The sequence below is a fragment of the Hyaena hyaena genome, unplaced genomic scaffold, assembly GCF_003009895.1.
Source record: "Hyaena hyaena isolate Hyena2069 unplaced genomic scaffold, ASM300989v1 scaffold_8, whole genome shotgun sequence".
In the NCBI taxonomy this organism is placed as follows: Eukaryota; Metazoa; Chordata; class Mammalia; order Carnivora; family Hyaenidae; genus Hyaena; species Hyaena hyaena.
The window spans coordinates 7,725,556-7,741,465 of record NW_024080640.1 but is presented as its reverse complement, the minus strand read 5'-3'; the positions used below and the strand labels follow the sequence as shown (position 1 = coordinate 7,741,465).

Here is a 15,910-nt window from a genome sequence, read left to right as displayed (position 1 = left end):
ACGTATAGCATCATCACATAAGCACCAATTATAATTGTACAGCAGCACCCATGGTAACAGCTTTGACCATTCAGTATCTGTGAGGTGTTCATTACTTTTGGTGGGACCCAATCATGACTTTTGAGAATCCTTTGAAAATGACCAATTATGAGGTGGGTTCAAAGGGCCCATGTGGGGTTCAGGCAAGCGGTGAGAAATTGGCTAGTTTGTACAGAATAACTGTCTACAGTTCCCAGCCTTGACTCAGACCACAGGAATGTTTTTTGATTAGCTGATCTGAGGGCGGTCTGAGGATGTCTTTAGCCTTGAGCAATCTGCGGAACTGGGGCTACGTGCAGCCCGAGGTTCCTCTAAACGGAGGCCTTAATTTCAAAATGACGTTACTTAGGCTCTTCATTCCTAAGAATTTCCCTTGTCCAGTTGGTGAGGCCCTGGATTTTGGCCATGTACGTTGCCCAATCTCAGAATGCTGGGTGTGGTATCACCTTCTCCAAATAAGGCTGTGCTTCTTGCCCGGTTTTATTCTATGACCAACAGAATGCATCACAGAACACACGTGGCTTGTAGGTGTTTGTGTGTTTGTTTCTTCTGTCTCCCAGGGAGTCTGTATTTGGCTTTGTTAAATCCAAATTGAAATTAAGCAAAGAACAAGAAGTAGAGTTTCCTATGGGGTGCCTGGGCGGCTTAGTTGGTTAAGCGTCTGACTTTCGCTTAGGTCATGATCTCACGGTTCGTGGGTTCGAGCCCCGCGTTGGACTCTGTGCTGACTGCCAGCTCAGAGCCTGGAGCCTGTTCAGTCTGTGACTTCCTCTCTCTCTGACCCTCCCCTGCTCACGCTGTCTCTCTCTCTCTCTCTCTCTCTCCTAGAAATAAATAGAACATTAAAAAAAAAAGAAGAAGAAGTAGAGTTTCCTCACCCTGCTCGGCTAGCTGCCAGGGGCAAGATTTCCCTTTCACTCAGACCTATTGAGGATCTTATTTTTAGAGAGAGAGAGAGAGAGCAACAGGGGCAGGGTAAAAGAGAGAATCTTAAACAGACTCCACGCTCAGCACAGAGCCCAATGTGGGGCTCAATCCTTTGACCCTGGGATCATGACCTGAGCCAAAATCAAGAGTTGAACATTCAACTGAGTGAGCCACCCAGGCGCCCCAAGACTGGACTTGCTTGTGCAAGAATCTGTTGCCCTTATACTATCCAAGAAGAATGATGGGACGAGTTAATTTGTCTCTTCTCCTATCTACGCACTCCTGGCTCAGATCTTTCCTGTGTTTGCATGAAGTGTCTGACTCCAGCTCTGCAGTGACACAACTCACAAAACTTTACCGCATTCAGAAGCAGTTACCTTGTGTTTCAAGGACACTGGACGAGAGTTATGGAAAATAATTTCCCTGGGGCTTGCACAGTATTAATAGGGAGATGTTGAGAGATATGGGTCATGCTGTGCCTACATGGAACATGGGATCCTAAGGGGCAAAGACACCATATTTTCTTACTACCTTTATTGTTTTTGTGTGTGTGTATAATATATGGAGTCCTTAAAGCAGGAATCAGAAGACTATGGCTCTTGGACCAAATCCAACCCGAGGTCTGTTTTTCTCACTGTTCACAAACTCAGAATGGTTTTCACATTTTGAAAGGTTGTTTTAAAAAAGAATATGTAAGAGAAACCACACATGGCTCACAAAATCTAAAATATTTATCATCTAGCTTCTTATAGAAAAAGTTTGCCAGCGGCTGCTCTAAAGCCAAGGCCCAGGGTAGGGATTCCTTTTGACTGGTCTAAGCCAGTAGTCTCCACTATTTTCTCCCACATCGTCTCCCAGAGGCCAACGCAGTGAGCCAAACCCAGAGCCTTATCTGTGGTAGGTTAGCTCCATCTGCTGGTCAAGTGTTTTTCACCAACGCTGTAAACAAGAGAAAGTTCTTGCAAGTTTCAACTTCATTGCATTAATAGGATTGATTGGTTGAATCCGGCCGAGCTAGCCTATTGGAATTTAAGGTAGATATTCCGGGTTCAACTCAGATTTACCCACACACATCTCAAGGACTGAAAACACAGATGGTCGGCACACCGGCTGTATGTCCCAATCATAGCCACCAGGGGAAGTGAGGCAAATATAGGACCTATAGGAATGGCATTACTTGCTGGGCTGTAAATAATGGGGGAGTAAAAGTGAACAGTGGTTCTATTTTAAGAACATGGTGGTAACAGAAAAAGTAAAAAAACTGGGAAGAGAAGGCAAGTTCAGTTTCCAACACATTAGACCCGTTCACACTTCACCTTCCACGGTCATGGTAATTTCTACTTATATACTTATGTGTCCTCAGAGATAAATGAAATAGGTGACAGCGATGATACAAGGGACGATAAAGACGGATTAGGATTATTTTCTTATTATACGGTGCTCACCCTGTGCACGGGCATCTTGTCGTCTGAAAGTGGACTTGGATTAGTTGTAAATGTACACAGCAAACTCTACGGAAATCATTCAAAAGTTTTTTAAAAAGACAGAAAGAAAGAAGTATAATTGATAGGCTAAGAAAGGAGGAAAAATGGAGTCATAGAAAATGCCCCTTAAAACCACAAAAAGAGGGGCATCTGGGTGGCTCAGCTGGTTAAGTGTCCGAGTCTTGATCTCAGCTCAGGTCATCATGTCATGGTTTGTGAGTTTGAGAGCTCTGTTGGACTCTGTGCCGACAGTGTGGAGGCTGCTTGGGATTTTGTCTCCCCCTTTCTCTCTCTGCTCCTCTCCCACTCATTCTCTCTCTCTCTCTCTGTCTCAAAATAAAATAAATAAACTTAAAAAAAAACTAAAACACACACAGAGACAGACAAAGAGTAGAAGACGAAAATAGGAACAAAGAAGGGCAACAAATAGAAAACAGTAATGAATGTGGTAGATACTAACCCAACTACATTAGTAATCACTTTGAATATCAGTGGATTAAATGTACCAATTAAATGACAGAGATTGTCAGAGTGGATTTAAAAAACGTGACTTAAATAGGGACACCTGGGTGGCTCTGTCAGTTGAGTGTCTGACTTTGGCTCAGGTCATGATCTCACAGCTCCTGAGTTCGAGCCCCACATCAGGCTCTGTCTGTGCTGACAGCTCAGAGTCTGGAGCCTGCTTCAGATTCTGTGTCTCCCACTCTCTCTCTCTCTCTGCCTCTCCTCCCCTGCTCATTCTCTCTCTCTCTCTCTCTCTCTCAAAAGTAAATAAAAACATTTTAAAAATATGACCTAACTAAATGTTGTCTGTAAGAAACCTACTGTAAATATAAAGATACACAGAGACTGAAAGTAAATGGATGGAGAAAAATATACCATGCCAACGCTAGTCAAAAGAAAGTAGGAGTCATTCTATTACTTTCAGAAAGAGCATACTTCAAAACAAGCAGAGTTATCAGGGCTCAAATGGAATGTAGGACATCCAAACTGGAAAAGTAAAAAAAGAGAAGTAAAGTAAATTCAATCAGTCCAATAAAGTAGGGGTTGGCAAACTTCAGCCCATGAACCAAATCTGGACTGCTCCTTGTTTTTATATAGCTCACACACTGAGAACGGTCTTATATTTTAAATGATTGAAAAAGAAGAATATTATTTTATGATGTGTCAAAATTATATGAAATTCTAATCTCAGTATCTACACATGAAATTGTATCGGAACACAGCGAGGCTCATTTGTTCACATCTTGTCTGGAAAAGTTTCGACAGAGCCCATGTGGCCAATCATGGCCTAAATATTCACTAGCAGGTCCTCTATAGAAAAAAAAAATTGCCAACACTTGCAATAGAAAGTGGAAAACAGAAAAATAAAGCAACATGATGTTCGACGCACTACGGGGTGATGTTAGGATTGCAAGTCATCCTCATCCTCACGATGACCCATAAGTACTTTTGAAGGCTATTTGCTGAAAACCTTTATATGAAGTAAAGATCTTCAACGGGTGGTTGGAAATGCAGAAGTGGAGAGAGGAGCGAGATCAGGGCCCTCCTTGCCTCGGTTCCTCTGGGGTTCAGCTCTGTCGCTGCCCTGCCTCTGTGTGTGCCACCCGGGGGGGGGGGGAAGGTTAAGGAGGGGGTTGCCACAGCTGGGTCTCCCATGGTGGCCCCTGGCTTCCGGAAGTTGCAAAGCACATGAGCTATACTTTCCCTCCTCAGCTGCAGGGCGCCATCATGGTCGCTTCCTGTGTCCAGATCCTGGTGGGATTCTCAGGCCTCATTGGGTTTCTCATGCGCTTCATTGGCCCCTTGACCATTGCTCCGACCATCTCCCTGGTGGCCTTGCCTCTCTTTGAGTCTGCGGGTAACAACGCCGGCATCCACTGGGGGATTGCTGCCGTGTAAGTACTCTCTGGGATTGGAGTGGCATCTAAGTTCTTTCTGGTGGAAGACTACCCAGTAAGAATAATGTGTTCTGGATACTGGCAAACTCTTGTGGGTTATAGATACTTTCATGAACACTATGATACTTTAAAAAGCAGTGAAATTGCTAGAATTCGTTATTACTACTATTTGTTACATTTTTAGTGCTCAAAAACAATGAAGTAATCTCAAGAAGTACAGAAGAACACTTAGTGTTCACAAAGAAACGGGTGCTGCTGGTCCTCTGCCTGCTAGGTTTTCATGGAGCAAATGGCTGTCACTCTCTGGCGCCTGGGAAGGGTGCAAAGACGTGGCTCAGGTTCCCAGTAATCTTTATAGCATAGGAGAGAGATAAGCCTTGGATCCAAATAGCTGTGACATCAGGAGATGATGAGAATCGTAGAATGTCGAGCACGTTCAGGGGAGGGGGTGATGGTAGCTAACTGGGGGGGTCAGGAAAGCTTTATGGAAAAAGAGGCCTTGAGCATCGTGACAGAGCTTTGAAGGCACTTGGGGATGGCCGCTGCAGTCTGACCGAAAGGATTTGCAGAATGACCCGGGAGAGAAGACAGTCGTGGACCCTCGCCTCACCGGCTCCAACCCCTGGATCCATCCGGCCGCCCAACCCCAGGGAGTAATAGCCCCCCTTCCCGCCCTCCCCCCCCCAGCCACCAGCAGCTCTGAAAGGGAACAGTCCACCTTTTCAGACATGAAAAGCAGTAGGACACTGACTGCATCACCGAGAGGGGCCTCGATGGGGACCTTCGCAGCAGCCACTGCCTCCCCGTCCCAGACAGTGGTGGCTCAGCCTCCTGGACGCATGCTCAGGACAAGCTTGCCAGGCTGGGCGTGGCTTGTTTCTGTTTCAGGACCATCTTCCTCATCGTGCTATTTTCTCAGTACCTGAAAAATGTTGCCATGCCCCTGCCCGTTTATGGAGGAGAGAAGAAGTGTCACACGTCTAAGTTCTACCTGTTTCAGGTCTTCCCGGTAAGAAGCGCTCCCCACCCTCTTGTGTTCTTAGTGGACTCACCCAGAGGGTGGGGGGCATGCCCTCGCCCTCTCAGAAGGTCCCCACAGCAAATGCTCTCCCTTGTATGGTGGCTTCTCCTCCCTGGGCTCCATTCATCCACTGTAGAAGGAGGCGACTGTCGTGGGAATGCTCTGTGGCTGCTGGTGCAATGCGGCCTGTGTCATTCCACGAAGCCCTGCCCCAGGTCACTCCTCTGGGCACCAGTGTGGGACAGCCGTCTCACGTTCCTGGGGCTCTGCTCCTAGCAAGGTTCATACCTAACTGTACACAAGTAAGGACTACATTGCTCAGACCAACTTCCTCCTCGGTGGCTCGCGGGGAGTCCAGATCCCTGGTGGTGCTGCTGCTGCCTCAATTCTCAGACCCCCCCCCCGCTGGTGGATTTGCATCGGTGTTAGGTCTGTGTGGCTGCCGACCACACAGTATGTCTGCAGGTTTAATTGCACCGTGAACTACATCTCACATCGTGAAAAGACACTTCCACATCTCGTCCCTCGCTCACCACCCTGCAGGTGGGTTTTCCTACAGTTCACCGTGCCCAAGAATCACTTGCGGACATCGCTCAAAATACACTTTTCTGGGGTTCTGCCACCAGAGATTAAGTATCGGTGTATCTGGAGATATATCTTTACGAAATCTTGCTTCAGGCTCTGCAGAGCAGTGGTTGTAATTCCATTGAACAGATGAGGAAACTGAGGCTCAGGGAGTTTGAGCCAAGGTCATGTGACCAGCAGACAGTGGAAAGGAAGACAGATGGTAATCCTTCCAATCCAGGCTGTGCCTATTTTGCCAGACATTTCTGCCTCTCTTTGATGCAAACCCTCCATGGTTTATTTTCTACAATCTTTTAATGCGCTAATTATGACGTGGATTGGTGTTGTCACCGGAAGGGCCAGGAACCCAGCACTTCCTTATTTCAAAGAGCTTCCCTGACCTCCCTCCCTGGCCCAGCACCTCTGGGAGGTGTAGGCAGGGGCTGGAGGTCCAGGCCGGGTAGTGAAGCCCCTCCCTCTGGCAGGTGATGCTGGCGCTCTGCATCTCGTGGCTTCTCTGCTTCGTGCTCACAGTCACCAACACTCTTCCCACGGCCCCCACGGCCTATGGGCACCTGGCCCGCACCGACACCAAAGGCAATGTCCTGAGCCGGGCTCCTTGGTTTCGCTTCCCTTACCCAGGTAATGAGAAGATAGGGCCCCTTTGTGCCTGGGACAGGTGTTTTCCAGGACTGACCATGGGGTCCAGGGCACTGGATGGAGCATTGAATAGGGGCAGAGGATGGATCTACTCCAAAAGATCTGACGAGCAGCAGGCTCGAGGGAGTCTATATCAGACCCCTAGGAGAAGGAGACCCTAAGAATCCTCTGAAGGTGTTTGACCAAAGGCTTCCATTCCAGGACCTTCCTCTGAGATGGTCTTCGTCCCTCATCCCCTCCTCCTTGTTACCCAGAACTCACAGCCTGGGAATGGGCAGATCAGAGAAATTTCAGCCTTCTGGCTAGATCTTTGAGACTCTTCCTGGATTAATTGGATCCTACTCAAGGGAGCCCTGGGCTAAATTAGAACATGTGCACCGTGACCTCAAGGTCTGGGTGTGTGACTTCCCCTCAGGGAGGAATGGTAAGGCAGGAGTCCAAGCCACAGCCTCTGACAGTCGTGGGGTTGGAAGACACAGTACCTGGTCTTTAAAGCCTTTCCAGGGGCGCCTGCAGTGCCTCAGTTGGTTAAATGTCCAACTGTGGCTCAGGTCATGATCTCCCCGTTCATGGGTTTGAGCCCCGCCTCGGGTTCTGTGCTGACAGCTCAGAGCCTGGAACCTGCTTTGGATTCTGTGTCTCCCTCTCTCTCTGCCCCTCCCCTGCTCACATTCTGTCTCTCTCTGTCTTTCAAAAAATAAACGTTAAAAAAAATGTAAAGCCTTCCAAAGACCCCTCCCGCAAAGAAGTTATTTGGGCTTCAGCAACCTGCTGCCTTCTGGATTAACCTTCCCTCGGTGTTGCTCTTTCAGGACAGTGGGGCCTCCCCACCATCAGCCTGGCTGGGGTCTTTGGGATCATTGCAGGGGTCATCTCCTCAATGGTGGAGTCGGTAGGCGATTACTACGCCTGCGCGCGGCTGGTGGGGGCCCCACCCCCTCCGAGGCACGCGGTCAACCGAGGCATCGGCATCGAGGGTCTTGGCTGTCTGCTGGCAGGAGCCTGGGGGACAGGCAACGGGACCACCTCCTACAGCGAGAATGTCGGGGCGCTGGGTATCACCAGGGTAAGTCTGCTGACGGTGACTTATGGGGCGGGCTGGGGCCCCCGAATCTGTGCTCAGTGCTTGAGTCTCTTGTGGCTGCTGTTACAAATCGTCACAAACGTAGTGGTTTCAAACGACCCAGATTCGTTCTTTCTCCGAGCTGGAGTTCAGGAGTCCAACACGGGGCTCAGCGAGGCAAAATAAAAACTCTGGCCGGGGGTGTGTTCTCGTTAGCTTCGATCCCAGCCTCTGTTTGTTGTTCCTTAGGAGGAGTATAAACAAACCCAAAACGTGTATTTCGATGCGGTTAAATTCTTCCCATGTGTCCTCTAATGCAGACAGCTCAATAAATAAGCTCTTAGGCTGCAAAGAAAAAGAAACAAAGAAGGAATCTGCCACTTATGGGGCATTAATGGACTTCAGTAGTTGACACTAGAGTATCTTTTTAAAAATACTTTACAAAGTGGTTAAAGACACGTAACATAAAAACTGAAATCTGGATCTATTAAACGAGGCCTTATTCTCCTTTCTCCCCAGCACCTGTCGACCACCCTTCTACTTTCTGTCTCTTTGAACTTGACTAGGCTGGGTACCTCATAGAAGGGGAATCATACAGTATTTGTCTTTTTGTGACTAGCTTATCTCACTTAGCAGAATGTCCAGGACTGTCCACAGACAGTCCAATAATATTCCATTCCACACACACACACACACACACACACACACATACACACACCACATTTTGTTTATGCCTTGCCTTTGGATTTTACGCTGGCTCCTCTCTATGGCCCTCGACACCCTTCATGGAGGAGCCCTTGCCTTGTTCTTCATCTCTTCTCCCATGTGTCTCTCTGCGTCTCACTGTGCTCCAGAGTTCCCTTCCCCCCTCCCCCTCCCCAGCTTTACTGAGACACACTCTACAGGTAACACTGTGTAAGTTTAAGCTGTACGATGTGTTTATTTGAAAATACACTAACATATTGCAGCATGATGGCCACCATTAGCTAACACTCCCATTAGGTAACACCATTACCGGTTCTTTCTTTTTATTTTTAAAAAAATTTTTTACATTTATTTATTTTTGAGAGACAGAGCACAAGTGGGGGAGGGCAGAGAGAGAATGAGACACAGTCTCCAAACAAGGATCCAGGCTCTGAGCTGTCAGCACAGAGCCCGATGTGGGGCTCGAACTCACAGACTGCGAGATCATGACCCGAGCCGAAGTCAGATGCTTAACTGACTGAGCCACCCAGGTGCCCCTCTTACCATTTCTTTTTGAATGGTGAGAACATTTGGTGGCTCAGTTGGTTAAGCATCTGACTTCAGCCCCGGTCATGATCTCATAGTCTGTGGGTTTGAGCCCCGTGTCGGGTTCTGTGATGATAGCTCAGAGCCCAGAGCCTGCTTCAGATTCTGTGTCTCCCTCTCTCTGCCCCTCCCCTGCTCATGCTCTCTCTCTCAAAAATAAACATTAAAAAAAATTTTTTTAAAAATCTACTCTCTTAGCAACTTTCAAGAGTATATATAATATGGTGCTGTTAAGTATAATCACAGTATTGTACATTAGATCCCCAGAACTTATTCATCACCTTCTCACTGGAAGTTTGTACTCTTTGACGAACATCTCTCCATTTTCTCCACCCTGGTAACCACCACACTTCTTTCTATTTCTGTGAATTTAGCTTTACTAGATTCCACATGAAGGATACCATACGATATTTGTCTTTCTCTGACATAGTTCACTTAGCACAATGCCTTCAAGTTCTACCCATGTTGTACAAATAGAAAGATTTCATTTGTTATGGCTGGTTAATATTCCATTGTGTATATATACCACATGGTCTTTATCCATTCATTCATCATTGGACACTTAGGTTGTTTCCATATCTTGGCTTGTAAATAATGCCGCGGTGAACACAGGTTGTGGGTATCTTTTCCAATTAGTGTGGTGGCTTTTTTGTACAAATACTCATAAGAGGAATTGCTGGATCATGTGGTAATTCTATTTTTAACTTTATGAGGAAAAGCCACACTGTTTTCCATAGTGGCTGTGCCAATTTATGTTCCAATAAACATTACATAAACGGTACACATAGGATCCCTTTTCTGCACATCTCCACCAGCACTTGTTAGTTCTTATCTTTTTTATGATAACTGAATCTAACAGATGTGGGGGGGGGGATATCTCATTGTGGTTTTGATTACATTTCCCTGGTGGTTAGTGATGTCGAACATCTTTTCATGTACCTGTTGGCCATTTGTATGTCTTCTTGGGAGAAATGTCTATTCAGTTCCTCTGCCCATTTTTAAATTGTTGTTGTTGTATTGAGTTGTATAAATTCCTTATGTATTTTGGATATTAACCCCTTGTCAGATATATGGTTTGCAAATATTTTATTCCATTCTGAGGTTGCCTTTTTATTTTGTCGATAGTTTAGTGTAGTCCCATTTGTTTATTTTTTGCTTTTGTTTATTATACTTTTAGCATCATATCCAAAAAAATTGAAAAAAACAATTTCTAGGGGATTTTCCCTATGTTTTCTTCTAGGAGTTTCATGGTTTCAGCTCTTACATTTAAGTCTTTAATCCATTTTGCATGCAATTTTTTTGAATGGTGCAAGGTAAGTGTCCAACTTCATTCCTTGTATGTGGTTCTCTGGGTTTCCCAACCCTGTTTATTGACGAGACTATCCTTTCTCCCATTGAATATTCTTGGCTTCATTGTCAAATATTAGTTGACCATGTTTTCATGGGTTTATTTGTGGGCTCTCAATTCTGTTCTGTTGATCTTTGTGCCTGATTTTATGCCACTACCATACTGTTTAAATTACTATAGCTTTGTACTATCATTTGAAATCAGGAAGTGTGATTCCATCAGTTTATTCTTCTTTCTTGGGATTCCTTTGGCTATTCGAGGTCTTTTGTGTTTATATATGAATTTTGGGATTTTTTTTCCTATTTCTGTGAAAAATGCCATTGAAATTTTGTTAGGCAATGCATTGACTATACAGGTGGCTACAGTGTGGACATTTTAATAATATTAATTCTTCTTATCCATGAACATAGGATATCTTTCCATTTGTTTGTGTCTTCAATTTCTTTCAGCAGTGTCTTGTAGTTTGTAGTGTACAGATATTTCACCTCCTTGGTTAAATTCTTCTTAAGTAGTTTATTGTTTTTGATGCTATTATGAGTGAATTGCTTTCTTTATTTGTTTTTCAGATATTTTGTTGTTTGTAGAGAAAGGCAACTGATTTCTGCATGTTGATTTTTGTATTCTGTGACTTTATTGATTCATTGATTAGGTCTAACTCTTTCTTGGTTGAGTATTTAGAATTTTCTGTATATCAGATCATATCATGTCTACTGTCATATATTCATACCTTCATTGTATTGAGGTGTGTTTCTTCTATACCCAATATATTGAGAGTTTTTATCATGAAAATATGTGGTATTTTGTCTAATGCTTTTTCTGCATCTTTTGACATGATTATATGGTTTTTATTTTTCATTTTATTTATGTGGTATATCACATTTATCACTTGTATATGTTAAAACATCCTTGCATCCCAGGGATAGATCCCAGTTGGTCATGGTGCATGATCTTTTTAATGTGATGTTGAATTTGGTTTCCTAATATTTTATTGAGACTTTTAACATCTGTATTCATCAGGGACATTGGTCTGCGCTTTCTTGTAGTGTCTGTATCTGGTTTTGGTATCAGAGTAATGCTAGCCTTATAAAATGAGTTTGCGAAGTAAGTATTATTAATTCCATTTGGCATATTTGGAGGCTGATATTTGGAGAGATTAAGTAATGTGCCCAAAGTCACACAGCTACTTGGAGGCAGAACTGGGGTTGGGTCTCAAATGCCTCCTCCTCCTCCTCCTCCTATTCTTCTTTCTTTCTTTCTTTCTTTCTTTCTTTCTTTCTTTCTTTCTTTCTTTCTTTCTTTCTACTTCATTTATTGTCAAATTAACACCGAGTGTTCATTCCAACATGTGCCCTCTTCAATGCCCATCACCCATTTTCCCTTCTCCCCCACCTCCCATCAATTGCAGTTTGTTCTCAGTACTTGAGAGTCTCTTGTGGTTTGCCTCCCTCCCTCGATGTAACTTTTTTCCCTTTCTCCTCCCCCATGGTCTTCTGTTAAGTTTCTCAAGATCCACCTATGAAAGTGAAAGAATATGGTCTCTGTCTTTCTCTGCCTGCCTTATTTCACGTAGCACAACACCCCCCAGTTCCAAACGCCCATTCTTAAGCGTTATGCCACTGCCTCCCAAGAGAGATCTTTGGCCTCACTGGAAAGGCTTCTTAGAGAAGGAGCATTTGAGTCAGGACTTTAAGATGGGGATAGAGTGGTGAGTGAAGAGATGAGGGCAGAGGCCGTGTCCCAAGGTCACCCCCTCATCCTTTCACAGCCCCCATGTGGGAGCAGAGGGGCGCCATCTGGGCTCATGTGGTTCTGTTCCTACAAGTCCTCTGGAGTGTGGTTTGGGGTGCCCCCGAGGCAAGGCAGAGGCGTGGCGGGTGCTGAGTCTCTCGTCCCCCCCATCTCCTGAGCACCGCAGGTGGGGAGCAGGATGGTGATGGTCGCCGCCGGCTGTGTGCTGCTCCTGATGGGTGTATTTGGGAAGATCGGGGCTGCCTTTGCCACCATTCCAACCCCTGTGATGGGAGGCATGTTCCTGGTGATGTTCGGGGTCATTGCCGCCGTGGGGATTTCTAATCTGCAGGTGAGGCAGGGCGCCCTTCCACGAGCAGCCAGGGTATCTCTTGAGAGAGGCCCATGAGAATGGGGATGAAGAGAATGGGGCTGGGCCAGGGGAGGAGGAGGAGGCATCCTTGGTTCCCAGAGACCACGATGGCCTCCGGGCGGAAGAAAGAAAGAGCCGGATGCATCCGGGCTTCTGAAAAACAGAAACTGCATCAGTCCGACCTGGGGTGTCCGGACCACTCAGCTCCCAGGGTCAAGTGGGAAGCCCGGCCTGGCTTGCCTACTGAGTGTGACGCTCAGAGCCCAACCTCCCTCCCCCATCTCTGGTGGCAGCGGGAGGGGAGGGGGCATTGGAGGGGACTTAGGTCGCTGTACAGCGCGGGTGCTGATGGCTTCGGGCTGCCCTGGGGGCTTCTCTCCTGCAGTACGTGGACATGAACTCGTCCAGGAACCTCTTTATCTTTGGCTTCTCCATCTACTGTGGCCTCGCCATTCCCAACTGGGTGAACAACAACTCTGAGAAGCTCCAGACAGGTGATTTTCTGTCTCCGAGACTGTGACCGCTCCAGGGGCAGAGGCCCTTGGCCCCTGGGGACCCCGGTTGCTTTTGTCTCCATTCTAGGGATTCTCCAACTGGACCAAGTCATCCAGGTCCTGTTGACCACGGGCATGTTTGTCGGTGGATTCCTGGGCTTTCTCCTGGACAACACCATCCCCGGTAAGGCTCACCTTCACTCCGTAAGCTAGTCTGGGGAGGCGGTCAGCACTCGGGCCGCCCCCGTTACCATGTGAGGCTGACCACGCGTACCGCGAGCAGGCCCCGGGTCTGGCGGGGACGTGCGGGACGGCGTCAGCTTTCTAAGGCGGCCCTAACCAAACAGCACGGACCGGCTTACACAGCCAGAGCGCACGTCCTCACGGTGTGGAGGGTAGAAGAGGCGATCCAGGTGGCAGAGTGGGCTTCTCCTGCGGCCTCTCTCCTTGGCTTGGAGATGGCGGCCTTCTTGCCGCGACCTCACGTGCCCCTTCCTCCATGTGGGTGCATCCCTGCTGTCTCTCTGTGCGTCCTTACCTCTTCAGGTTAAGACACCAGTCGGATTAGATTAGGGCCCACCCTAAAGACCTCGCCTTTAACTGAGTCACCCTTTTAAAGGTCCTGTCTCCAAATACAGTCACGTGCTGAGGTAGTGGGTTAGGGCTTCAACCCCTAGGGGGGGTCAGTTCGGCTATAACAGAGCCCTAAGGTGAGAAATACACCAGATGCAAAAAAGAAAGGACACAGCCCCAGCTGTGTTACAGCCCAGAGTCTAGTTGGTGAGGGAGAGAACACATGTATTCATTCATTCATTCATTCATTCATTCACATCTTCAATGAAACCCCATTGAACACTTACTGTGTTCCAGGTGCTCTGTACTGAGACCACAAAGAGCAGAGAGACATGCCCTCCACCTTCCAGAAACCCACAGGCCAGCAGGAGAGAAAGACAAGAGACAGACAGTGAGAATGGAGGGGAATCAGTGTGGTGATGAGCAAACTCAGTCTCTGAGGGCTGAGGATGTCGCTGTGAGGAGTGCAGGGCTGCCGTCACGGATGGCTCTCAGTGCTCCCCTCTTGAACCTCCCGCAGCCCCTTGAGAGGGCCCCTAGGCTCGCACCCGCCTGGGGGCACTCTGTTTCCCACATTGGTTCACTCCACCAAGTGTAAGGTGCGCCTGCATTCTAGAAACAGAGTGGTGGAGAGACCCATGCCTTGAAGGTGAGGAAGGGGCAGCATTCAGTTAGCTCTGCCGCACGTCAGCCCTGCAGTGGGAGCTCAGGGAATCCCTGGGGCGGCTCTGAGCGGGGACTCCAGACGGGACAGCAGAGGGGGCATCGGAGGAGGAGGAAGGAAGAGGAGGAAGTGGAGGAGGAGGGGGAAGTGGAGGCGGAGGGGGAGGGGACGCTGTTGACAGGTGGAGGCCTGGCCGAGGAGACCTCCCGGGTGCCTGCAGGGGGCGCCAGAGGCTCCCCCAGCCCAAGGGCGGCTCAGTGCCCAGGCCTGACTGTTTGCCCGTCTTCCATTAGGAAGCCTGGAGGAGAGAGGCCTCCTGGTGTGGAATCAAATCCAGGAGGAGTCTGAGGAGACTGCGAGGGCCTTGGAAGTGTACTCCCTCCCCTGTGGGATCGGCAACACGTCCTGCACGGCGCCCTGTGCCCAGCGTCTCCCCTTCTGGCCCAGGAGGGAAGCTGGGAAAGGTGAGCAGGGAGTGAGCCTGCTCAGCTGCTTCTCCCCGGATCCCTCGGGAGAGTGCTCCGAGGGCACCGAAGAAACCAAGATATGAGAAGAGCTGTCCTCACGCCTGCCCCCCGCGCCCCCCCCCCCCGCCGCCCCGGGGTTCCTCGCCCCCCACCTCGGGTGCTCGGCTCCTCATACGAGGGCGGGTGGGCACCCCACACACTGTGGCAGCCAAATTAGATTAAGACCATGAGGCGTGGGCTTTGACACAGTCACTTAGTCACCACACCCTCCCAGAGAAAACCAGTCTCCAGCGTAACCCAGTGTCCACACAGAAACTTTCTTCGTGCACGTGCTCTTGGCAACCTATTGACTTGTGGGGAGGGAAAGGCCTGGGGTGAGGCAGGGGACGGAGTTGGGGCTGTTTGCTGAAAGGTGACAGGGACAGTTCTCTTCCTCCTCAAAGAGGCAGGATGCTGGAACCCCGCCAGTCCTCTCCCTCCGTGCACCGGCCCCTCAGGGCTGGCTCTTCAGGACAGGGGAGAAGTACCCTCTGTTCTTCCAGCACCTTCTCTGAACTCCTGGTGCTCCGGCTGGCATCCAGCTCAGGCTGTTTGTCATGGATTGTTCCTGAATTTCACTTTCTTGGCATCGAGCGCACTGACTCCAGCGTGGGCTTCGGTCCAGTAGGCCGCCGAGGGGTCACAACGCGCTCCACGAGGTGGCCTCCTCGTTTCATTCTTTAACGAGGCCTCAGGACTGCAGCACTAACTCCCGCCCGAGTTCCCAGCGGGCTGGGCTGCCCTGCAAATTTCAGATTTGCAGTCTCCACAATTATGCGAAGCAGTTCCTTAAAATCAAACCCCCAAGCCCGTACCCACACCTATACCCGTCCCTATCCATATGCTATTGGTTCAGTTTCTCTCACAGATACAGGACTGGCTAATACGGGAAGATATCATCAGTCAAGATACAGATACCTGACTGAGGGAGGAAGAGTCCTAGGTGGGGAGGGAGGGAGGAAAAGTATCATCTGAGGGGATTCCAGAGCAACATATCCACCCTGGGCTGCACCATGTCTCATGAGCCCTGCGGGGTGGGGAGCAGACGGCCGTTGGGGCTGAGGCGTGAAGGCAGGGGAGCCTCTAGCACATGGCTGTGGGGAGAAGGGACACAGCGTTCCCCTGAGGTCCACGCTGACTGCCCCCCGCCCCCAGCACATAATACTCCAGGAATGAGGACTAAACAGGAGTGGGGTGCGGATTGGTTAGTGCTGGTCAGGCATGCATTCCTTGAGGACCTACTATGTGCAGGCACCTCTGTAGAGATTTCTTCCT

At 48.5% G+C, this 15,910-nt stretch overlaps 1 protein-coding gene across 1 annotated transcript in view; it reads left to right on the top strand.

The window, feature by feature from the left end:
• The window catches only part of LOC120238672 (solute carrier family 23 member 1-like), a 45,083-nt gene extending 29,636 nt beyond the window's left edge, over positions 1 to 15,447 (top strand). The window contains exons 5-12 of the mRNA XM_039242566.1: positions 4,167 to 4,348; positions 5,240 to 5,360; positions 6,422 to 6,578; positions 7,409 to 7,662; positions 12,213 to 12,377; positions 12,784 to 12,892; positions 12,981 to 13,076; positions 14,423 to 15,447. Of these exons, the coding sequence (XP_039098497.1) occupies positions 4,167 to 4,348; positions 5,240 to 5,360; positions 6,422 to 6,578; positions 7,409 to 7,662; positions 12,213 to 12,377; positions 12,784 to 12,892; positions 12,981 to 13,076; positions 14,423 to 14,679 (1,341 nt within the window). The 3' untranslated portion in view covers positions 14,680 to 15,447. The remainder of the gene's footprint in view (positions 1 to 4,166; positions 4,349 to 5,239; positions 5,361 to 6,421; positions 6,579 to 7,408; positions 7,663 to 12,212; positions 12,378 to 12,783; positions 12,893 to 12,980; positions 13,077 to 14,422) is intronic.
• Positions 15,448 to 15,910: the final 463 nt, after the last annotated feature.